Source organism: Cucurbita maxima, unplaced genomic scaffold (genome assembly GCF_002738345.1).
Source record: "Cucurbita maxima cultivar Rimu unplaced genomic scaffold, Cmax_1.0 Cma_Scf00041, whole genome shotgun sequence".
NCBI lineage: Eukaryota > Viridiplantae > Streptophyta > Magnoliopsida > Cucurbitales > Cucurbitaceae > Cucurbita > Cucurbita maxima.
This window is the reverse complement of record NW_019272057.1, coordinates 750,771-773,828: the sequence shown is the minus strand read 5'-3', so window position 1 is coordinate 773,828 and position 23,058 is coordinate 750,771. Positions and strand designations below refer to the sequence as shown.

Genomic DNA, 23,058 nt, shown 5'->3' with positions numbered 1-23,058 from the left:
GGATAGATTGTGTGACGAGAACACTGGAACCCTAAGGAGTGAATTGTGAAATCTTATATGGATGGGAGAGAATACTGAACCCAAAAAGGATGGATTGTAAGACAATAACACTAGACTCTAAAAGGAATGAATTATGAGATCCCACATTAGTTGAAGAGGAGAACGAAACATTTGTATGTAAATCTCTCTAAATATTTCTTAAAAGTGTAAAAACATCTCCCTAACATGTCAATGAGCGCTATACTTCAATAAATATATATATATATATATATATATATATATATATATATATATATATATATATATATATATATATATATATATATATATATATATATTAAATATTTTTGATTATTTATTCTTTAATTACTAAAATAAAATTTGAAGTTTTTGAAACTAAAATTTCAAAAAATATATATTAAAATTATAATTTAGATGAGTTTCATGATTTCCCCAATCCCCACTGCGTTTGATTTCCATTCCGCTTTTCCTTCTGTAATTCATCTTCTCCAACGAGCTCGTTTCCATTTTCCATTTCTCATTTCTGGACACACACAGAGAAGTAGAGGAGATACAGAAAGGTCTAGGAATGGCAGTGAAGCCGGCGGGTTCGTGCTCTCCAGGACTGACGAAGGTGGGATTGGGTTTTATAGCTCTCTGTATAGCTGCTTACATTTTGGGTCCGCCTCTCTACTGGCACTTCATGGAGGGCTTGGCTGTTCTTTCTTCTTCCTATTCCTCAACTTGTCCACCTTGCTTTTGTGACTGTTCTTCTCAGACTGACTTCGCCTTCACTGATGGTTAGTTTGTCCGGAAATGAAATACTCTAGATTTAGGCATCATATTCTTGCAGATCTAGTTTCTTTCCGCTCTTTTGTGTCCTTTCCTTTTGTTTTCTGATTTCCTCTTTGATCTCATGTTCCATGTTGCCAAAAGTTTAGACGACTGCTACCTTTTTCTTTTCTTTTCTTTTTTTAGCTGAAAATTCTTCAGTTGCTTGATTCTGTTTCTCCTTGATCGAGGAGGATCATGTTAATAGTGAATTTGGTCTCAAATGCCAAAAACAAGTATTTTATGCTCCACTGTGCTGCCATGGAACAATAATACTTTAGCCAACTTGAACTGTAAATGCATTTTGCTTCGTTTAAAAGGCTTGTAGGTTCGAATTCCCACCCGTTATCTTCTTTTAGCCATTGATGGTTTCAGCTTTTCTATATTCAAATCTGCCATCGCTGGACTTCAATCTTATTTTGTTTTTATTATTTGTGTTATCATTGCAAATTATGTTAAGGTTTGAGGATTAAATCTAGTTTGATTTAAAGTCTTTATCCAGAGTTTAAATTCTACAAGCTTCACTTGTATCCTTACCAAAACAAGAAATAGAACAAAATATTGCAAAGAATATTCTGTTATCTGTTGTACTGATATGGAGTAGAGACTTACTTTTGAATGTTTGAAGTTCTTGCTTAAGAATTTTTTTATTTTTATTTTTTGATAAGAGACAGTTTCATTCAACATGTTCGTTAGTGCCGAAGCTATCTTGTTGCTCGGTGTCGATTGATGTTGAAACTAAAGGTAGAATAATGCTTGGAGTCAAACTTGTAGTACTCGTAGTACCTTGATTTGGTTTGAAACCCACATTCATTACATCTTTGTAATCAGTAAATGTTTACTTCATGTGGTTTTCCTTTGGCTGTGTTCTGCTATGCTATTTGTAAGTATTCAAGTATTCTCATATGCTATTTGTAAGTATTCAAGTATTCTCGTATGTATTTGTAAGTATTCAAGTATTCAATTCTGAAGCTGTGAGATCCCACATTGGTTGGAGTGGGGAACAAAACATTCTTTATAAGGGTGTGTAAACCTCTCCCTAGTAGACGTGTTTTAAAATCATGAAGCTGACAACGATATATAGCGGGTCAAAGCGGACAACATCTATTAGCGGTGGGGTTTGGGCTGTTGTGACAGAGTGATGGTTGTTGTTTTTCTATATTCATTGTCCACAAGCTTGTGTGCCTTATGTTGACACTGTGAGAGTATTCATTCTTTTAGTTTCCCTTGCAATGGGTTATCTTAAAACTGATTCTTAAATTGGTTTGCTTGCTTTGCAGAGTTTGAAAACACGACTTTTAGAGGTTAGTCTTGTTTACGCTAATTTGGATAAATGATTATTCTTGTATATTATAGATTGTAGAAAATCTCATCCTCTTGCAAGAATTTTTTGCTCTGTTCTTGAATTTGTACTGATTCTCATACTCATGTCTAATCAAGGAAAATTCTTAGAATTTGCCCAATATTTTTACTAGGAAAGAGGAAAAGAACTACAAGCTACTACTAGCATGATCGTCTTGCTCCAGTAGAATCAAGCTCAAAGTTTTACCCTCTTATTTTTGTATTTCAAATTGCTACATCAAATGATGTCTTATGGTCTCAAATTTGCATATCATATCAGCAACAAATGTAACTAATGAAGTGATATGATTGCCACTTGCTAAGTAGCATTATTGGTTTCTTGTTTTTTATGTAGATGTTCTATTTCTTTAGTAACATAGAATGAGTTCTCTCTTTGTTTCCATTCTTACAGATTGTGTGAAACATGACTCTGGCATGAATGAGGAAACAGAAGAGAGTTTTGCAGAGTTGTTGTCCGAGCAACTGAAGCTGAGGGAAGCCAAAGCCATGGAACGTCATCGGCGCGCTGACATATCTCTTCTGGAAGCAAAGAAGATGACATCTCAATATCAGAAAGAAGCAGACAAGTGCAATTCAGGCATGGAAACATGTGAAGCAGCAAGGGAAAGAGCTGAAGCTACATTAGCTTCACAGAAGAAGCTAACAGCATTATGGGAGAATAGGGCTCGCCAAAGAGGATGGAGAGACGACATTGTCATGTCACATGCTGCTCGTGATATCGTTCAAACTTCATGAATGACCCGATGCTAAACAGGTGCTTTGACAGTAGCTTGGAATTTGATTAATCTATACTGGGAGCCCAGGTTTTTCTTTTTACATATCCCACTTAGGTTTCTTTTCAAACTCCCACTTGTATGAACATGAAAGATAGTGATATATTATGGAAAAGATACCAACCAGATGCCTCTCCTTTCCCTCCAAGAGATTAGGACCTAAAACCTTTGGCAGGGCAAGGTTATCTAGCAAATTTTTCTTTGATGCTTAATGGGCTGTTTCAATATTTGGTAGAACAGTAGGTTAGACAACTCATCTAACTTCTTGTCCCTAGAACGATTAAATATCATCTTTGTTCATAAAGAACGTACAAGAGATCAAAGAGATTGCTTGACATAAAGAACGATTAACAAATTATCTGAACGAACTTTATAAACTAAGCTTATAATTACAACAGAAAAAGAACGAGCATAAACAAAAGTAAAGCAGGAAATGGAATTTCTTGATTCAAATTTCTACAACAATATATTCCGACTAAATGGCACCATCAATGGCAGCAGCCTAGTACATGATACAGTGATAAATTACAACCTGTAGAAAACGAAGGGGTACACAGTTTCACAAGTATTATACTGAATCAATTTTGACGACCAAAGTGAATAGTGAGATCGTTCAAGTGGTCATAGCCATTTATACTTAACCCATGCTCGTTAGCTAAATGTAACAGGCATATAAAACACAAATGGGGCGAGATATCATTGATGGTTTGAGCAGCTCTGCAGTCATCTGGAAAGGTGGCAAGAATTTGCTTGAAAGATACTGTTTCATCGTCACCCTTTCAAGGACATATCAGGATTAGAATTTATCCATTCACAGGATTACTTGTGTGTGTGTGATTGTGTAATAACAATGATAAAAGATGAACTTTAAAAAGAATTATACCCAAGTTGGAATTCTACAATTCATTTCTACCCTAACTCAACTCATAGATGATAGATCCAATTATCAATGTCTTCAAATTATTTGGGAAGTTCGTGTATTGTTCACATACTAAAATGTCCTCAAATCAAGTTAAGTTTAGTAAGATACCTGGGCATCCGTTTGAGATTCTTGTAAATGGGACCAGAGTGTTTCTTTCAATGCCTGGACATCAACTTGCTTAGATGTTTTGTCGTATTGAACTTCAATTTTGTTAACCTGTACCGTTAAGGAGGAAACAATCAAGAAAAATATCTTTGCATCTTTAATTTCTTACCGAGTCCTACCAAACACAAATTCATCAGAAGATGAATTACATTTTGCCAGATATAGACAGACTAAATCCTCATACATCTGATTCATTATCATTCACAATGGGTCAAAATGAAATTTTTAGTGAAATTAAATGAACCTGGCGAGGCTGAGTAACAAGAGCATCTGAGTCCTCCACATCACTATGAGCATCACCCTCATCGTATTGGCCACCAAATACATTATCATCTTCCCAGGATGGCGATGTTTCAAAATCATCGTTATGCTGCAATGGTTCATCTAAAAATGTGGAACGCCAAAATGTCCATTAGCATGTCATAATTAGACACTAAGGATAATCAACTTTATTGGAAAATTATGACACTAAATATCATAGAGATAGTACCTGAATGCTGTCTTCCTCTTCTCCTAAGGCACTGCAGCCAAAATAATTATTTCACAAGAGTTTAGAAAAAGTTAAAACCTGGGATGCTCCCTATTTGAACAGCAAACGAGATGGAAATGAAGTGGCAAAATTTACCTTTACATTTGGCAAAAGAAATAACTTCACAAGATCTTCAGGCTGGTAGTGGCAATCTTCAGGAAGCTTAGTATTGCAAGGTACTCTATTCTTAGGCAACAACAATGCTTTGGAATTTTTTGGAGGTGCGAAGAGATCTGAAACTTCTTTTTCCAAATCTTTTGTGAAATCAATGTCATTTTCTGCCTGTTTCTTAGCTCTTGCTTTCTTAGTCGTCGTTTCTGATCCATTTTCTGTAGGACCATCACTAGAACCTACAGTAAGATTCCATATTACATAACATACAAGTCCTGAAGATGAAAATGCTAATTTGCAAAATGACCTAACCCTATTTTCCTTAACAATACCTTTGGTTTTACGATACTTCCAGTGCTCGGGGCCTGCCCAAGCATTCTGTCTTAAAGTAAAACCCAAACATGAAATCAAATATTCATCAACTTTCTCCGATCTTTCCTCAATATCAGGGTTATGGTAGGTAGAGGACACACTTTCCTGTTATACTTCAAGATTTTAGCAATAGTTCCAATATTATTCAAATACCTAATCCAAGGCTACATAATTAACATGAATGTAAACCAATTGTATGAATATGAATAATCGAAAAAATTACCTCATTGTAAGTTGGAAAACCTGCATCTCCACCACCAGGTCCATCATCAACCATGCTTGTTTGGTCATCGTTATCATAATTTGCAGTGCCAAAATTATCAAAATCATCACCATCAAATCTGTCATCTACATCAATATCCATATTAGCTTCCTCGGCTGCTTTCGGAGCTGAACTACAATAATCTAAAGGTCGTTTGTTATCTTCATCAAATAGATTGACTATATTCCTTAATGTTGGTGATATTTCATCCTTCACTCGCATATTGAACACCATCTCCTCGATGCAATCTACAGAAGCAAAAAGAAAATGCTTTAGAGTTAAGTTTTTTCATTTTGAACCACATGACAGGGTAACACGTGAAAAATGAAATATACGCGATGTTATCATCAACAACCACAAACCTTTGGCAAAAGAGATATCGATCATATCAGTGTTATTATGTCTATCCTCGCAAGACATACATTTCCCAGGCACTTCATCTGAATCAAAAAGCACCCTACATGCACCATATACTCCAAGATTATTCATTAGAAGGCCCTTGGCTCCACCCTCATCAAATTGAGCAGATGTCTGATGATAAAGAGGATCCACCGTAAATGCCACTGACATAACAGACAAAACCAAATCATAACCTCATCCTCATCTATCATTAGCAGAAAGAAATCATTAGATGTGTGATCACCATCAAACTTCTTTACATTTAGAGCCTCAAAAGATGACTCGAGCGTTGACAAGGGAGACAACTGCCAAATACAGACATATGTTAACATAGATATCCAGACAGATATTCATTTTACTAGTCAGAACAGATTTCTAACCTTTTTATCTTGCTCTTTTTTCAAATGAACTCCCTCCTGCTCACTTTCTAGATTTCTCTCCTGCATGATGGTTTCTGAAAATACAGCTAGATGTCAGAACGACAAGCAAATAATATGAAATACAAAACTATCCTGCAAACCAGAAACCCAAAAGAGGTAAGGAAGAAAATGAAGGAAACATAGTGGAGAAATTAAGCACAGCCAATTTTACATGGAAATCTAATGGCAGAGCACATAGTATGATGCTAACATTTGTAATCACTGTTGCTTTATGCAAGTTCAGCGAACGTTGATGGTTGACGTCCTTGAGTTTGGATTACATAAATAATTTCCAAATAATATTGAATTTGAAATGGGATTGTTATTGGAAAATGAACTTGTGTATTCAGTTTAGAACTTTCATATTCTCAATTGACGTTCTTTATAATCTCATAAACTATAGTAAGAGGAAAAAATTTGAGATTTACAAGCTTACCTTGCTCATTTTCTTGGCCTGCCCTGTTCATCCCTCCAAGGACTTTATATGCCTCTGAATGAACGGAATCCACTCTTAATGAGTAGATCTTAACTCCAGCTTCAAGAGTACAACTTGCCTAAAGACAACACATCATACAAACATTTTCGACCAAATTTTAAGACCATAAACCTGATCATTGATGAGAAACGCCCATTTTGTTTCAAGAATAAGGGGTGATATTAATTAATTCCACAAAACAGAACGAGCTTGATTAAAATTTCTGTAAAAGGGGGAAGCATGAGAACTTTCTACTCAAGGAATTTCCAGATCTTGCTGTTTAAACTCATAAACACAAACACACACACACACCACACACACAAAAATTGTCAGTCTTCTGATTACTCATGGACTTATCAACTCAGAGCTAACTGATGCTATCATCACAATAAGCAATCAAAGCTTCTTTTTTTCTTTTTTTTTTTTTTTTCTGAGTAACAATTCTTGTTCAAATTCGTTAAAAAAAATAACAATAATAATAGCAGCTTTCACCAGACTATTATCAGTCAGAAGAACACAACCGACCTTCTGAAAATTTGTATCCGTGTCCTCTTCTTCAACCTTAATAATCTCAGTAAGATGGTCAATTAAATTCAGCTCCCATGTATTTTTTTGATTAATTTTCTGCACCGATAAAACCAAACAGAAAAGCACAATAAATAATTACGATTCCAGTTAGTGTGAGTACTTATACAGTGTAATTTTAGTAGTAACTAAGGAAGAAAGTACCGAAGAAGGAGAATGCTAAGATGTAAAAAGATACTCACATTTTCACTAGCGAGTTTGATGCAATTTTGAAATAATTCAAGAATCTGCCGCTTGTCGAGGAAAATATTGGGGTCTTCGCGAGGTAGTAGATTGGTAGCGATAGACTTGCGGCGATTTGCTGCAGCGCGTGCCGCCCTTGCTTGAGCGCGCTCGAGTTGGTCGTCGTTGGAGCCAAGGAAAAAGGGGCTCGTCGGAGATTGCAACTGAGAGGCCATCGGACGCCTCTGCTTCTGCACAATTGATGGATTAGGGCTTAGAGCTTCCGCCATTGGAAGAATCAAACACAGAAAGGACCTTCAGAAAGATTGGGTCGGGAAGCTCTTTCAGAAACTAGAACTTGAACGACAAACACGATTTTCCCTCCATTTCTCTATTTGAAATTTGCCTGTCCAACGGGATACTTTCCCTTTTCCTAATAATTATTCTTGTTTATTTATTTCCCCTTTTTTTCCTTTTAAGCTGATTTTTTTTTTTAAATCTTTCTAGGGCTAATTGCAAATCCAGCCAACATAACACAATTAAAAAAAAGATTGGCAAAGGTCCAAAAAGCCCTTTTAACCGCTCAAAGTTAAACTATGAATGACTCGATGACTTGAACAATACAGACTATCCAATCCAAACCATAACAATTGGGTTAAGTTAGGTTTCTTTGGGTCTAAGTTGGTAAGATCTCACCTTCTTTATAAGGGTGTGTAAACTTCCTAGCAGACACATTTTAAAATCGTGAGGTTGACGGCAATATGTAACCGGTCAAAGTAGACAATATCTACTAATAATAGGTTTAGGTTCTTACAATGTAAGGTTAATTTTTGGGTTGAAACTTTCTTTTACTGGTCAACTCTATCAAAAACAAAAATAGAGTTCATAATTCAATCTAAACTCAACTTTAAGCAACTTAAAATAAAACTATGAGCTGTGAATATATTTTATGTTTGTGTTTTATCCTATTTCAATTATTAATGTGAAATTTTATAAATAAGTAAGTTTTTTTTTTTTAAATAATATTAAAAAAAAATTACTCGACCCAATTCAAACCTAATCCTTGCAATAATAAATGGAGAATTTTACAGATATGGGAAAGCCATCCCGACCTCGTCCCATAGACATCTCTATTAAACTCACTAATACTCGATTATCATATAATAAATTAATTTATAAAAAATCCTAAGGAAAGAACAGAAAAAATTGCACTATCCCAACTCATCATATCATTTACAGTTACAGTGACCACCTCCTTCCCTTTCTTCCCAAGTGAAAATATACACCATTCAACAAGCAAGCGCAAGCTTACCACTTCTGAATGTTATGAAACTCCTTCATCAACTTCAAACCGTGAGGACGATGAGGGGCTGCTGAGCTTGCTCGGCAACGGCGTATTCCTTCGAGACTGGCGTTTTGTTGGCACCAGCGCTGGCTCCTTCTGCCAATCTTCAGAATCTGTTTCGGTTTCTACTTCGTCTTCGTCGTGCACGAAAACGGGATGAACGTATGCATTTTGAAGGAGTCCTTTCAAGTTCAAGTTTGGCTCCCTTGCACGTTCCAATGTATCTTTCATCATTGCTTCCTGCAAGTTCAATCAACAGGGTGAAGTGATCTGAAACAGCTAAAACTCAGCTACAACAACCAGGGAGATAAGGTCTGTGCTAACCTGTAATGGATATCGAACGAAAGCCGGTTCGTATCGGCCTTTACAGAATGTATGAAACCATACAGTCAAAATTGGCAGTGCAATGAGCAAGGGAGTTGATTGTGCAGCTTCTTTTGTACTGAGTAGTCCCATTAATAATAGCTGAGAAACGACTAAAGCGACAATGACACGCCTGTGGACATCGGGCCAGAATGCTGCAGCACTTTCGTACTCTTGATTGTACACATTTATGATCTACAAGGTTTGGAGAAAGTTCTATGAAATTCAGATTCTAAACTTCAAAAATACAGCTGAAGGGAGAACAGAAATTGTTCACTAAAAAGAAAACTATGGGTTTGATCGATTCAGTCATGAAAGACTACAATGCAAGTGGACTCATTATAGGCCCGGTGTTCAAACGAGCATAGTCTCAATACGACCGAGATTCATAGAGAATATCAAAGAAGTTAATGGCACCAATTTATGTAACTATTAGGAACCGCGGACCTCCACAATGGTATGATATTGTCCACTTTGAGCATAAGCTCTCGTGGCTTTTTTTTGAAGAATCCAAAAGACATCATGTATTCCTTACTTTATAAACCCATGATCAACCCTTAACAAAATGTCTCTGACATTTGAGAATTCTACTGACATGGTTATGATCAACCCTTAATTAGTCGATGTGGGACTCCTCTCCCAACAATCCTCAACAATCCTCCCCATGGTTATGATCAACCCTTAATTAGTCGATGTGGGACTCCTCTCCCAACAATCCTCAACAATCCTCCCCTCGAACATAGTATACCATAGAGTCTCTGACATTTGAGAATTCTACTGACATGGTTAAGTTAAGAGCATGACTATGATACGATGTTAGGAACCACAAACCTACACAATGGTTTGATATTGTCCACTTTGAGCATAAGCTCTTGTGACTTTGCTTTTGGTTTCCCCAAAAGATTTTAGATGTATTCTTTACTTATAAACCCGTGATCAACCCCTTAATTAGCCGATGTGGGACTCCTCTCTCAACAACCGTACCCATATTTCATAAAGTTCAAACCCATCATTATTTGCAGATAAAAATGGAACATGGGGAGCAAACTAAAGAGCTGAAGTTAGAAAAAATAGATTTACCTGATGACGATAGACGACATATGCCAATCCAAAAAATATAACAATGAACGGAAGGAGAAGAGGTGTGACAACAGCATAAACGAGCCCGAGTAAGAAATAAAGCTGAATTCGAGGCTCGCCTGTGTTGAACTCCAGATTTCCTGGATCCATGGCTTCTTCTCTATCCTTTTCAGTCTTAACCAAGAAGAAGTTTTTAAGGTGGTACATTATCAAAGGCCTAAGCCTCAGAATCTCTGCAGCAATTCCAGCCCAACCGTCCACCATGATGAAGGTAATAAAAAACGTTGCCTTCATCGGAATCGAGACACCTATCGTCTTCGGAATGCTGCAAAAAGTTGAATTAGTTTACAGAAAATTCTTTAAAGAATTCAATCAGCTATGCAGGTGATTTGCCACATTATCAGTGATGGCTTACTCGTTTGCAGACTGATGAAGGAAATTATTAAGTTGCTGGAATGCGGTTCCTGTGATTATACTGCCAAGAAACACATTAACAAATAGGAATATGTAATATTTTGTGGCGGATCTTCTCTCCAAAGACGATCGACTAATAAATCCTTCGAATTTCGACATTAACATCAGTATAGAAGGAAGAACGATGAGGAAAATCTTCAAAGCGATTCCAGGAAGAAAGCCTTGGATAACCGACTTAACGAATTTCCTGCATTGTAATTAGAAAGTTTCATGTTCAGAAGATAATTTCATGAACAGTAAGCACTAGAGGGCCAAGCGTGGAGAGAAACGATACTCACAATTCAATAATGGGTTTGAGGAAGGGAGCCGTTTTCTCAATGCCCTCCATGTTAGCAAGGGACTGAACCAATGCAATGGGGATCATGAAAAAGAAGGTAAGGAAGAAGAAGGCAACTCCAGCAATGAGCCTCCTGATTGCCAGTGAAACAAATGGAATAGCCAGGTTATCCCAGTACACGTCACGGGGCTCAGGAGCCCATTCTGTCAACCAAATGGTCGGATTTCTTGACTGTTCAGTTTGTGCGCAAACAGCAGCGCCCCACCGAGATTTGAAGGAAACAAAGGCTGCTGGCATGATTGATTTAGGATCATTCATTGTCTTATCCATCTCCAGTGGTATCTGAACGTAACCATTTCGAGAATATATAAATTACATCTCAATGATATCAACGCGCCGACTAAGAGTAAAAGACTGTGTAACTCACTTCTTTTGATAGACTTTCGATTTTGGACGAGTAATAATCTATGGCATCTACCTTGTCTCCCCAAAGACCTAGAAAACCAGTCTGCCCACAGGGTGTTAGTAATAGGAAACATGTAGTGCAACCTCAAATAGTTACCAATTTTCGAGTTCAAAAGCTCTAATACCTTCACAGTGACCCTCTTGGACTGGTTTCGAGAACGTTTAAGCTGGTAGAAATCTAGCCAATTCTGCATTTTTTTCTTCTCTTCAACCAATTTAGAGAGTTTGTTTGCATCATAAACAATCTGCATAGCATATGAAGAACTTCAGCAGGTGTCAGGAACACATAAATCATAACTCAACAGAAGATGTTCGTGCAATTTGTGAAAAGGACAAAACCAATATCTCAGAAACGATTTTTTAAAACTTGGAGAAATTGAGGAGGTCAGATATTCCATCATATGTTGGCTATCCTGTTGGGAATCACAAGGAATCACAGACCTCCGTAATGGTATTGTCCACGAGCCTCCCCTGAAGCCTATGGAGCCCTCGAACAACCTCCCTTTAATCGACATGGCTAAGTTAAGGGCATGGCTCTCATACCATATTAAGAATTATGGTTTTGCTTTTGGTTTCCCCAAAAGGCCTCATACCAATAGAGATGTATTTCTTAATTATAAACCCATGATCTTCTCCTTAATTAGCCAATGTGGAACTTCCACCCGACAATCCTCAACATATCCTAACCAAATTTCTTATATTTAAATCTAATCAGTGGCATTTTTATAGAATCATTCATGGAAAGATCTTGACCTGATGATTCAGGTAATGTTCAGGATGATTGACCAGGAAAAAATGTTCAACGAGCTCGCTAATGGATTCATCAGGGTCTGGAGGTACGTTTCTAACAATCACCTGCATCATACAACTGATGTCAGCATACATGTTAACTACGAGTTGAACGAGCTTGATGACTAGTACGTAGAAAAGTTTTGCTTATTTAAGTTCAATGCTTAGAGAAAGGTATAGCAAATGCACCATTCTCAGACCTTGGCCACCCCAAAATGAGGTTAATAATAATCAGGGATTCAGGGACAATCGTACCGTGAACTGATCTGGACGCCGATTTTCGGACGCAAGAAAATGGAGCCTCATTAAAGCAACATTCTCATACTCCTTTCTCAACACATAGCAAGTCCAAAACGTAAAGACATAAGCCATAACCAAATGGGTCCAAAATCTGCAATAAGTGATATAAAAGCAAATGAGAACATCTTTTATGATCTAACGTGGTGATGAAATTAAGAAGTTTACAGCTCATTCATCAATGTTTATTATCTGACTACCCATATCCCAGAAAATTACGACTTAGTGTATAAATCATTCTCTTCCTAGCTCAATTTCTTAATTCCATAATGAAAGTTCTATTGCATGGTCCACCGCTAGTAGATATTGTTCGCTTTGGCCCGTTATGTATCGCCGTCAGTCTCACGTTGTTAAAATGCGTCTACTAGGGAGAGGTTTCCACACCTCCCTTAGGGGCCCGACGTCCTCACTAGCACACCGTTCGGTATCTGGCTCTGATACCATTTGTAACAGCCCAAGACCACCGCTAGCAGGTATTATCCGCTTTGACCCGTTACGTATCGCCATTAGCCTCACGGTTATAAAACGCGTCTACTAAGGAGAGGTTTCCACACCCTTACAAGGAATGGTTCATTCCCCTCTCCAACCGAGGTGAGACCTCACAAATTTCTATCAGATGGACCCATTTCTGTTTGACTCGCAAATTCATTTCTATGATAAATTAGTAATGAAAAGGCAATCCATTGAGCATGAAGAAAGAGATTGAAGATTTGAGAACTGTCCGACAACTTAGGAGGAGGAAAAATCATGCATGTCCAAATGATTGTTTCTTAAAAAACTTCTGTTGCATACCTACGTGATCCAACAGGAATGTTGGAAATGGAAAGCTTGTCTATATCGCTGTAATTTAAAGAAGAATGCTCCAAAGTTCCATTTGTCCAATTAACGGGTACCAGGATTGTGAAGGCCAGACATGCAATGGGCACAAAAATTTTGAGCCTGCAACACAATGGCAAGAAAAAGCTAAAATTTCAGTCGATGAAGAAGATGATAAGATGATAAATACCACACAAGTATTAACTTTTGACAAAAGGAGATGAGGAATATAGGGAAACATATGGAAGTATAGGAAAACCTATCATGTTTGTAACATATAAAAGTTAAAGTTCCGAATTGGTATGACTTTTAAGGATTCAATTCAAACTCCCCGTTATCCCACAACTGATCAAATTCTCAGCAATTAAAATTTAAAGAAACTAAGGTGGATAGACAAAATCAATGAAACCAGATTGGGAATGTTGAGGATGGTTGGAAGAGGAGTCCCACATCGGTTAATTAAGGGGTTGATCACAGGTTTATAAGTAAAGAATACATCTCCATTCGTATTTGGGGAAACCAAAAAACAAAGCCATGAGAGCTAATGCACAAAGTGGACAATATCATATCATTGTGAATGTTTGTGATTCGTAATATGGTATTAGAGTCATGCCCTTAACTTAGCCATGTCGATAGAATCCTCAAATGTCGAACAACAATAGTACGAGAGTTTCAGAGGAGTCGAACCTCGATTAAGGGGGGAGGTTGTTCGAGGGCTCTCCATAGGCCTCAGGAGAGATTCTATGGTGTACTTTGTTCAAGGAGAGGATGGTTGGGAGAGGATTCCCACATCGGCCAATTAAGGGGTTGATCACGAGTTTATAAGTAACGAATACATTTCCATTGTATGAGGCCTTTTGGGGAACAAGAAAATAAAGTCACAAGAGCTAATGCTTATAGTGGACAATTTCATACCACGGTGGAGGTTCGTATTTCCTAGCAGGGAAGTTTTTTTTTTATTTTTTATTATTCTCTTTAGTTCTCAACAGAGTCCCACTATCTTATTTTCACAAGAAAAATCTCCTGGACAGTCAAGAAACAGTGCAGTAGGAATATTCCCATGGCAAACTACAAACTACTGAGAAAGAAGATAAACAATTACCCTAACAAGTAAATCCTCAGGTAAACAGCAGAATCGAGCCCGGCATGATCGATTAACTCGGGTTCTGGCATTCGCAAAGCTGCAACCATCCAGTTCAGAAACTTCAAGTATGATCTGAAATCCAAATTCACAATTCTGCCTACCATTGCACCATTAGACAATGGACTTCCTCTTAAGCCTTTAATGTACCATTTGGGAAAGTAGACCCTATCGTTCACTGGCTGTATCCGAAGTAAAGCAAATACTATAAAGAACGCAAAAGCACTAAGAATGTTAATGGCTGCCCCAACTCCTATATCCGCGATGGATGCCATTTATCCTCTTCAACTAAAAATCTACTAATCTGCACAAAAACCCATCAAGAAGAAAGAGGAAAAGAAAATAGGTCACCGCAGAGTTGATTGTTCATGAAACTCAATACGATAATCAAATGAAAATAACCCAAAAGGTTAAAAACATAGCAACAAATCCACAGAAACCCAGTTTACAAATCCAGAGAACTCACAATTTGGGCACTCTCTTTTTACGATTTCAACTCAAACTCTTCCACAACAGATCACCAATACTCACTGCTTCAGTCCAGATGAGCCAAAAACTCCCCAAAACGTTGAAATCGAGATGAACAGGCAGATTCCAGGCAAGAACATCAATAAAAAAAGGTACCCAGTAGTGCAAACAACGTGAAGATTCTGAAAAAATGAATAACACGATGAGAAGATGGGAAAGGATCAAAAGGGGGAAAAGGAAGAAGAAGAAGAAATCAGAGAGTGTCAGACATGTGAGGTGCAAATACTTGATGCTCACATCTCATGCACGCACCTGAAATTTGAGAAAACAATAAACAAAACGAAAAGGGCGACAGGGTCGGTGATTGATTGAAAAGGGTACGTCAAAGGATTGAAAATGGTGACGGGAAAACCGGGATTAAGACCCTTTTGATTTTCGGCAGCTTCTGTTTTTTGATCTTTTACCTGTTATCTTCTGTGGATTATGATAGGGTGACCAAACGTCATTGACATTTGCATTTAATCGAAGGAAAGGAAGGAGACGACAGGCCCGCACACCACTCTGTCCATTTACTCTAACGGCTCCTTCTTTGAAATTATTGGGCTACCTCTCTCACCTCTTCTTCGCCGTTCGATCTCTAATGGACGGTTCTGATTCTTCTTATTTTCATGTACTTTTTTAATTGAAATTTATCATTTTTTTTTCTAATTTCAATTTAGTCAATATATTATTAAAAAAAAATCACTATTCCTAACCTTTTAATTAAAGAAATTTTAGATATATTATACCATTAAAAAGGTTAAAATTTTAGAAGTTAAAAGGACTAAATTATAAATAAAAAAAATTATTACAATTAAAAGTGATGATTAAGATATCCTTAATTCACCCTAAATAAACTTATATAGAATGAAGTACAAAAAAAAAAAAAAAAAAAAAAAAAAAAAAAAAAAAAAAAAAAAAAAAAAAAAAAAAAAAAAAAAAAAAAAAAAAAAAAAGTCAACACTTTTATAATAATAAATATGTATTTTAATTTTTTTAATTTTGAACGTGATAAGATAATAAAGTAAGGGATCAATATCACAATTGTTATAAATAATTGTGAAAAAAGAAGATCGATGAACTATAAGTATTTTAATAATGTAGAAATTTCGGAGCATTTTTAAGTTTATATTAATAGTAAAAATATTTTGAATTTTTAAAATTTAAAAAAAGTAAAAGATATCTATGAAGTTTTATTTAAAAAAATTTAGAAATAGTGGAAGGAGGGAAAATAACTACATTCTTAATTATTATTTGGTTGAGTATTTCCAATTTTGATTTTATTTTTTTATTGTTTCCCACCAAATAAACTTAAAAAAAAAAAAAAGGAAGTATACGTTATAGAATCATTAAACTAAAACTTATTACTTTAAATGGATGTAACGGCTATGGGTGACGTTCACGTGGTTTAAAAATATATTTAATTCTTTGAATTTATTTTTAAAAAAAATATATTTAATTCTTTTAATTTATTTTTTTTATTTGCAGTTTGTTGGTAAAATAAATTAAATAATCAGCTTAATTTAGACTCATAAGTGAAAGGTTTCCTGAAATAAATAAATAAATAAATAACCAAAAGGGGCCGATAGCTCATTCTTCTCTCTGTTTTTTTCCAGAAGAAAGTCATTTAATCTGGGCTTCCTTATTTGGTCACGTCGCACATGGGCAATCCACGTACCCACGCCAATCTCCCTTTACAACGCTTAAGCTTCATCAACAAACTAGGTAAGCGGAGTAAACACGTGATTATAATAGAACAAGAAAATATGCATGTCGGTGAGATGTTTGGTGTCACAATCTACCAAGGAATAATAGCCTGAAAAAAGACTTAATTTTCATGCACATTTCAATGGTGTATAAGATAATGCACCATCTTTCTTATTCGCATCATGACACTTGTCTTGGCTCAGTCATCACATAGCTGGTTAGGTGCCACTACCATGTCACCACCTTATCTTGTCTATATGAGAAGGTCACAACCTATTCTTAGTATGACGGTGACATTCACCTTTATTTAAATTAGTTATCGTCCTCCTCGATGACTTTCTCAATCCACAATTCCATCGCCCTCCTCAATCAATAACTTTCTCATGGTATAATCACATTGTGGATGGTGACACTTGACCCACAAACTTTGATGTTGAAGTTAAAGGAATGAAACATATTAATGGTTTAGAAAGTGGGAAAAAGCTTACAAGCGAATTAAGTCAACTAAGTAAAAATATTATTAAGGTATGATAATTAAGTCGAAATGGAAGCTGACCCTATAAAACACTAGGCCACATGTCAAAGCAAACTTATACTTGTAAGCATAGCTACCAAAACCCAAATAAGATATAGGATGAAAGACTCTGTTTCAATGTTTGCTAAGCTAACCTTTGCCGTCGAATGAGTTTCAGCCTGTTAGAATTTCTGAATCACAACAGAATTGGATATTCCAGCTTGCTCGATGGTTTGATCCAATTCAACCAGTTGTTTGGGAGGGAACCCCATTGTCTGGAGTTGGTAATTTCTTGCACCACTAGGTCTCGACGCATCGATGAAGCCACGAATGTCCCTGATTGTATGGTGGTGGTTGAAACGCGAGATCATTCGTGTTCCATCCGACAGCCTTAGCTGAAGAGAAGTTATTGGCAGTGAATCGTCTACCACCAAACCTGTTGATGGGGATGGGGCAGCGTTTGGTGATATCGAAGCAGAACTCTGCTCAGCAGCGACCGACTCCAGGGAGTCACTGGCTAATGTTCTTCCAACGCCTTGGAATAGAGCATGGCGGCGCTTCACTGGTTCCTGTATCAGTCGGAGATGAAAAGTTAAATGGAATATTAAAACGATGTCTAGAAAAATAGATTGTCGAAAGGGTCAGGTTGTCAACGTACTGGGTAGTCATCCTCCCTTCTGACGAGGTTAACATTGACAGAAGTCCTCCTGTCTGCAGGTTCAAGCTCTACCGGGCACTCTGACCTTCTAATACTCTGCCATAATATAGAACATGTTACAGCTCGTAGATTAAACATGAAAATAAAATCTAGCACGCTTAGATCTTGGACATCAAGAATCCATAGCCAAAACTTTGGAGAACATAGCCATCTATTTCTTCCACAAAGATTTCAAGCATAACAAAACCAACTCAGTTTATGAGTGTTGATAACAAATGAACCTGGCATTAACTTAGAAGTACCAACAATTATAAAGTATTTTGCAGGTTATCCAAGACTGGGAAGGTTGAAATCCTTTCAAGTTCCAAAAAGGCAGATCAAATGACGTCCGTGAGCAATTGAAGAACATAAATATCATAGGCAACAGCATGTCATCTTCAGACAAAGCTCAAAAACTCTCTTGAGTCAAACTTAACTTTGGAAACCATGAATAACAAAATAATTGGGTTTTACATGTTGTTACCTCTAAAAACGGTGCATTTTCAGGATCATCCAACCTCCGTAGAGGACCATCATCAACAGAGAAACCATTCCTCCAAAAAGTGACAGTATGCGTGACAGCCTCAGGGTGCCTAGGAATTGATGGTACTGTCTCACCAGAGAGCAATCTTGCAGTTCCAGTAAAGCTTTTAGAAGCTGAAGGTGGTCCGATAGGTACACTGACTGCTGATTGTCTGGCTTGATCAAAAATTGCATCGACAGAATTACCTTTGGAAGGATCTTGGACAAGCATTCCACTGCCAGAAAAAGTAAAATAGAAGCATTAAGCAGTGTCAGCAAACTGCAAGCATATACTTTTTCTGTCTTACATTAACATATAAAATTTGACACAAATCAAACGGAAGCACATATAAAATTTGAAAATGAACTCTGTTCCATTCCTAGCTGGAGTACTGCAGGGTCGTATCTTTTAAACAGACAATGATATCAATAATTAATATCATGTTTTCTTCCATCCATTGTTTTCTCTAGTAGCATAATTGCCAAATCAAACATAATATGTGCAGCAGGCAACGCTTGAGACTATCAACTTAATTTTAACTATAAAAGCATGTTCTGGCCATTTTTACTCCTGGTTACTGAAAAATTGCTTCAAAATTCTGATCTTTCCCTCAAGGACCGATGAGGTGCTTTACTCCAATTTTCCTTCCTTCTAAACAAAAGGATAGCTAAGGAAACAAAAGGATGACATTGGGAAAATATATATGGGATGTGATATTTTTTTTCCCTTGAATCATCAAAATATGTATATAGGAGAAAGTTCTCGGGAAAATATTTCTCAAGTGGATGACCATGTCTGTAACGGCCCAAGTTCACCGCTAGTAGATATTGTCCTCTTTGGAATTTCTCTTCCAGGCTTCCCCTCAAGGTTTTTAAAATGCGTCTGCTAGGAAGAGGTTTCCACATCTTTATAAAAAATGTTACGTTTTCCTCCCCAACCAATGTGAGATCTCACAATCCTCCCCCCTTCGGTGCCCAGCATTCTCGCTGGCACTCGTTCATTTCTCCAATCAATGTGGGACCCCCCAATCTACCCCCTTTGGGACCCAGCGTCCTTACTGGCACACCGCCTCATGTCCACCCCCTTTGGGGCTCAACCTCCTCGCTAGCACATCGCCTGGTGTCTGACTTTGATACCATTTGTAACGGCTCAAGCCCACCACGAGCAAATATTGTCCTCTTTGGGATTTCCCTTCCGGGTCTCCCCTCAAGGTTCTTAAAACGCGTCTACCAAGGAGAGGTTTCCACACCCTAATAAAGAATGCTTCGTTCTCCACCCCAACCAATGTGGGATCTCACAATCATTTGTAACGACCTAAGCCCACTGCTAGCAAATATTGTGCTCTTTGGGCTTTCCCTTCCAGACCTCCCCTCAAGTTTTTTAAAATGCGTAAAATGCGTCTATTAAGGAGAGCTTTCCACACCTTTATAAAGAATGTTTCGTTCTCCTCCCCAATCGATGTGGGATCTCACAATGTCCCTCTCAAAGAATGTGTGAAGACGTCTTAGTTGGGTGGCATCCGCACATTTGTAATTTGTAAGAAAACAACACAAGCAAAATAAAAAAACTAGATCTAATAACAAGTAAATCTACTTGAGAATAGAATTATCAAATTAGGCATTTATTAATGATATATAGCACTGAAAGCGAGGAAGTTCATAAAGCATTGAAACAGGAGACAAAATGAATCGTACATAGTGTACTTTGGCATAGAACATGCAGCAACATATATGTTTTTACTGAATAAAATCAGCTCAAATCGTTCCCCGTAATCGTTTTGGAAAACAATAAACGCCAACCCAATTTGCTCAGCGATAATCAATATTTTCCGTAGAAAACAACTACTAAACAAAATGCAAGAAATTGAGGGCACGAAATCATGTTCCGATACAACACTGCGAATCTGAAAATCGACGACCTGAACAAATCTGGCTTGATCAGTCCTCATATCTATTAGGAGGCGAAAAAACAAGTCAAACAATTTATTGAAAAATTTCACAATTTTGTAGTCGAATGGAGTTTCTTCAATCCAGAAATTCAAATGTACGCTTAACGCAACCAGGAAGGGAAAAAAAATAAAATAAAATAAATTCCCTCACTCTTTTACTCAACATCTTCTTAGAAGTCAAATAAAGTAAATCCTGATGAATCCAAGATCCAACTTACCTCTTCTCACCACCAGTGTAGTACTCTTGTATGTCATCAGAGTCGCTATCGGAGTCCTCCTCCGCCGGCCGGTTCAGGTCAGAAATCGTACGGATGCGACGCGTCCTGCTCCCGGAAGCCCTAGTATCCACCTTCTTCTCCGCTTCACCCCTAGCTCTCCTAGAACGGAGCTCGTACGCAACACGAGAAGCAGGTGGGGAAGGCGAGCGAGAACGCGAAGGCGACTGCGAAGGAGAAAATTCAGGCGAATCAGGCGGCTGAACCGGATGCGTGACGGCGACATGATTATCCAAGAAGGTGGAAACGGCGGCGTCGAGGTCCCAATTATGGCTCTCTAAGAAGAAAAGGGCTTCCGCTTTGGAAGAGGAAGTGATCTCGATGAAGGAGTTGATGAGAGCAGCATTGGCAGTGTCATCTTGAGGTTTCGAATGTGGAGCTTCGGCTTCCATGGTAGATTTCTCGGTGGCTTCAACTCACAGAAACTGGTTCCCGTCCGATCGGATTCGGCATGACGATGATGTCTATCTCTTGGGCTTTGATTCTTCTTCGATAAAAAGTATATTCTTTTCCCACCAAAACGACGGCGTTTAAATGCCTCCCATGGCCCACCCTAATCTGCCATAGTCGAAACGGCAGCGTTTTATTCATCCAACTCAATAATATTTTCTCCGGTCCAGCCCAGCCCATTCAGCTTTCCCCTTTCAATTACAAGAACTGAAATTAAAAAATAAAACAAAAAAATCAGCCCTACTCTTCGTTTCTCAGGCCTCCTCAGATTGAAGCGCGAGCCTGAACATCTGCAGATACTCGTCACTTCCCTCGATTCCTCTCCTTTCTCCTACTCGAACTGGTAAGTTTGAAGTTCTAAATTCATTAAATGTTCCACTTTCTTGACTGAAGTTGTCTGTCTGTCGGATCTTCAGTTCATGTTTTTTCTGCAATCTAATCTTTCGGGGCATTTAATTTTCATTTGGCATTACGAATGATTGATTATTTTACTGGACTAGTTGGTGAGCTCATTAAGATTTATGGGTGTTCCATACCATTTTCGGGATTTATCTTTTATTTTGATCCTCACTTTACGGCCGTATGTTAGATTTTCAGAGTTTCTTCGTGATGTGGAGACTCCTGTTTCATCATGATAATTATATATACAACTGTTCTTTAAAATGGGAGTATAACAAATTTGATATCTTTTAATGGGTAGCTGCAAAATGGATTTTTTTTTTCATTCAAATGTCCTGCCTCTCTTTTAGTTTATGAATTGGTAAACCTTGTTTTAAACTGAAAAGTAGTTTTGTTCAGATTGTACATACGGCAAACTGAATATCATGGTTTTCAATTTTTGGCTTTGTTGAACTGGATTCAACCATTCGCGCCTCATCATTAGTTCTTTGTTCTATCACAATGCTATCAAGGTTATAGATCCTTCTCCTTGAATTTCTGCATTGAAACTGTTTTAAAATCTTCTCTTAAGATTGAATGCTGTGTCTATAGAAAACCTCATGTAAACGTGAAGCTCTATATGAATGAAACTAATGTAGCTGAATGTTATGCTTCCAAGCATGCAGTTTTATTGAAAGCTTCAAGTGGTTGTAATTATAAAGTCTTTCTATTTGAGATGAGGAATTGTCTACTTTCAATAATCAGCAATATCTTTTAATGTATTTGTTGTGCAACTAGAGCATTGGTGGAGCTTTCAATCTATTGAAGATTTTTTCTGTTTACTTGAGAGTTGGGAAGTGTAGAAGTTTTCCTGCCCAACAAATGAGAAGATTTTGTTGAAATGCTTAGGTCAGATCGTTGATGTTCTTGCAGAGAAAAATTATTTCTTGATCTTTATTTTATTTTGTAGATTTTGGAGGTCTTGGACATGAATGCCTTCAAGGCCTTCAAAGCTAATGTTCCAATTGCATGGAGTCCTAATCTCTATATCACATTAGTGAGAGGCATTCCTGGAACAAGGAGACTTCACAGACGTACTTTAGAGGCCTTACGTCTTCGGAAATGCAACCGAACTGTCATGCGCTGGAACACACCAACTGTTCGAGGAATGCTTCAACAGGTTGCTTTATATAATCGTCTACTGCACACATTCGTACATTACAGAATGACCTCATGGGGACTGAATGCAATCTCATCCTTGTTTTTCTCAATTTAATTACAGGTAAAGCGATTAGTAGTCGTTGAAACAGAAGAAATGTTTAAAGCCCGTAAACAGAAGATGGAACAGCACAAAGCTCTTCGACCTCCTTTAGTTGTAAATCACCTCGCTCCATGTTCGGGTTCTTCTTGAAAACATGGGTTGCTGTTAGAGGTCAGGTTTAGTTCTTAAGTATTGGGACGATGTTGAGAAGAATTACATTTGAGCAGTTTATTTTTCTTGAATTATTTGACAATCAAAGCTTTTATGCTCTATACATCTTGCTGAGTTTAGTGACTAGAATAACTTATTGAAAGGTTTGCCTGTTTGAAAATGGAATGTCGCTTTTGATGATGCTACTTTCTGTAAGAAGCCTGCGAAGGAACA

General features: G+C 37.4%; 5 protein-coding genes across 9 annotated transcripts; 2 read left to right on the top strand and 3 right to left on the bottom strand.

Moving 5' to 3' along the window:
- Positions 1-452: 452 nt before the first annotated feature.
- On the top strand, positions 453-3,216 carry LOC111469880. 2 transcript variants are annotated; one of them, XM_023115344.1, is made up of 3 exons: positions 453-800; positions 2,112-2,135; positions 2,585-3,216. In XM_023115344.1, exons 1-3 carry the CDS (start codon positions 590-592, stop codon positions 2,926-2,928), a joined length of 579 nt encoding a protein of 192 aa, XP_022971112.1. In that variant the 5' UTR covers positions 453-589; the 3' UTR covers positions 2,929-3,216. The 2 variants fall into 2 exon arrangements, with proteins under 2 accessions (XP_022971112.1, XP_022971113.1); XM_023115345.1 differs by lacking the exon at positions 2,112-2,135.
- Positions 3,217-3,384: 168 nt separating this feature from the next.
- On the bottom strand, positions 3,385-7,785 carry LOC111469768 (condensin complex subunit 2). The gene is made up of 13 exons (XM_023115190.1): positions 7,388-7,785; positions 7,146-7,244; positions 6,582-6,699; positions 6,107-6,180; positions 5,971-6,031; positions 5,690-5,890; positions 5,289-5,575; positions 5,026-5,170; positions 4,679-4,932; positions 4,544-4,574; positions 4,298-4,437; positions 3,997-4,104; positions 3,385-3,742 (listed from the first exon to the last, which is right to left on the bottom strand). Exons 1-13 carry the CDS (start codon positions 7,655-7,657, stop codon positions 3,545-3,547), a joined length of 1,986 nt encoding a protein of 661 aa, XP_022970958.1. The 5' UTR covers positions 7,658-7,785; the 3' UTR covers positions 3,385-3,544.
- A 691-nt stretch (positions 7,786-8,476) lies between these two features.
- On the bottom strand, positions 8,477-15,382 carry LOC111469759 (CSC1-like protein At3g21620). Of its 3 annotated transcripts, none has more exons than XM_023115173.1 (13): positions 15,152-15,382; positions 14,881-15,064; positions 14,376-14,718; positions 13,250-13,396; positions 12,416-12,551; positions 12,125-12,226; positions 11,497-11,616; positions 11,334-11,414; positions 10,908-11,248; positions 10,571-10,816; positions 10,156-10,480; positions 9,037-9,270; positions 8,477-8,952 (listed from the first exon to the last, which is right to left on the bottom strand). In XM_023115173.1, exons 3-13 carry the CDS (start codon positions 14,687-14,689, stop codon positions 8,692-8,694), a joined length of 2,307 nt encoding a protein of 768 aa, XP_022970941.1. In that variant the 5' UTR covers positions 14,690-14,718; positions 14,881-15,064; positions 15,152-15,382; the 3' UTR covers positions 8,477-8,691. The 3 variants fall into 3 exon arrangements, with proteins under 3 accessions (XP_022970941.1, XP_022970940.1, XP_022970942.1); XM_023115172.1 differs by having other exon boundaries at positions 15,195-15,382; XM_023115174.1 differs by having other exon boundaries at positions 14,376-14,713; positions 15,195-15,382.
- Positions 15,383-16,671: 1,289 nt separating this feature from the next.
- LOC111469823 (plant UBX domain-containing protein 4-like) lies at positions 16,672-21,060 on the bottom strand. 2 transcript variants are annotated; one of them, XM_023115263.1, is made up of 5 exons: positions 20,529-21,060; positions 18,324-18,597; positions 17,801-17,896; positions 17,276-17,711; positions 16,672-17,080 (listed from the first exon to the last, which is right to left on the bottom strand). In XM_023115263.1, the coding sequence occupies exons 1-4, from the start codon at positions 20,975-20,977 to the stop codon at positions 17,325-17,327; spliced, it is 1,206 nt and encodes a 401-aa protein (XP_022971031.1). In that variant the 5' UTR covers positions 20,978-21,060; the 3' UTR covers positions 16,672-17,080; positions 17,276-17,324. The 2 variants fall into 2 exon arrangements, with proteins under 2 accessions (XP_022971031.1, XP_022971030.1); XM_023115262.1 differs by lacking the exon at positions 16,672-17,080 and having other exon boundaries at positions 17,124-17,711.
- Positions 21,061-21,260: 200 nt separating this feature from the next.
- On the top strand, positions 21,261-23,025 carry LOC111469902 (50S ribosomal protein L30). Its single transcript, XM_023115372.1, has 3 exons — positions 21,261-21,378; positions 22,384-22,593; positions 22,696-23,025. The coding sequence occupies exons 2-3, from the start codon at positions 22,402-22,404 to the stop codon at positions 22,822-22,824; spliced, it is 321 nt and encodes a 106-aa protein (XP_022971140.1). The 5' UTR covers positions 21,261-21,378; positions 22,384-22,401; the 3' UTR covers positions 22,825-23,025.
- Positions 23,026-23,058: the final 33 nt, after the last annotated feature.

Bases quoted from the DNA above. Each gene is read 5' to 3' on its own strand.
- LOC111469880 (XM_023115344.1), top strand. From the start codon at position 590: ATGGCAGTGAAGCCGGCGGGTTCGTGCTCTCCAGGACTGACGAAGGTG. The intron at 801-2,111 runs GTTAGTTTGTCC...CTTGCTTTGCAG, and splicing joins TGACTTCGCCTTCACTGATG to AGTTTGAAAACACGACTTTT. The intron at 2,136-2,584 runs GTTAGTCTTGTT...CCATTCTTACAG, and splicing joins TGAAAACACGACTTTTAGAG to ATTGTGTGAAACATGACTCT.
- LOC111469768 (XM_023115190.1), bottom strand. From the start codon at position 7,657: ATGGCGGAAGCTCTAAGCCCTAATCCATCAATTGTGCAGAAGCAGAGG. The intron at 5,576-5,689 runs GTTTGTGGTTGT...TTGCTTCTGTAG, and splicing joins CGATATCTCTTTTGCCAAAG to ATTGCATCGAGGAGATGGTG. The intron at 4,575-4,678 runs GTAAATTTTGCC...TTTTGGCTGCAG, and splicing joins TTCTTTTGCCAAATGTAAAG to TGCCTTAGGAGAAGAGGAAG.
- LOC111469759 (XM_023115173.1), bottom strand. From the start codon at position 14,689: ATGGCATCCATCGCGGATATAGGAGTTGGGGCAGCCATTAACATTCTT. The intron at 10,817-10,907 runs GTGAGTATCGTT...ATTACAATGCAG, and splicing joins CTCAAACCCATTATTGAATT to GAAATTCGTTAAGTCGGTTA. The intron at 10,481-10,570 runs GTAAGCCATCAC...AACTTTTTGCAG, and splicing joins CTTCATCAGTCTGCAAACGA to CATTCCGAAGACGATAGGTG.
- LOC111469823 (XM_023115263.1), bottom strand. From the start codon at position 20,977: ATGGAAGCCGAAGCTCCACATTCGAAACCTCAAGATGACACTGCCAAT. The intron at 18,598-20,528 runs GTAAGTTGGATC...TTTTTCTGGCAG, and splicing joins TACACTGGTGGTGAGAAGAG to TGGAATGCTTGTCCAAGATC. The intron at 17,897-18,323 runs GTAACAACATGT...ATATTATGGCAG, and splicing joins AAAATGCACCGTTTTTAGAG to AGTATTAGAAGGTCAGAGTG.
- LOC111469902 (XM_023115372.1), top strand. From the start codon at position 22,402: ATGAATGCCTTCAAGGCCTTCAAAGCTAATGTTCCAATTGCATGGAGT. The intron at 22,594-22,695 runs GTTGCTTTATAT...ATTTAATTACAG, and splicing joins TTCGAGGAATGCTTCAACAG to GTAAAGCGATTAGTAGTCGT.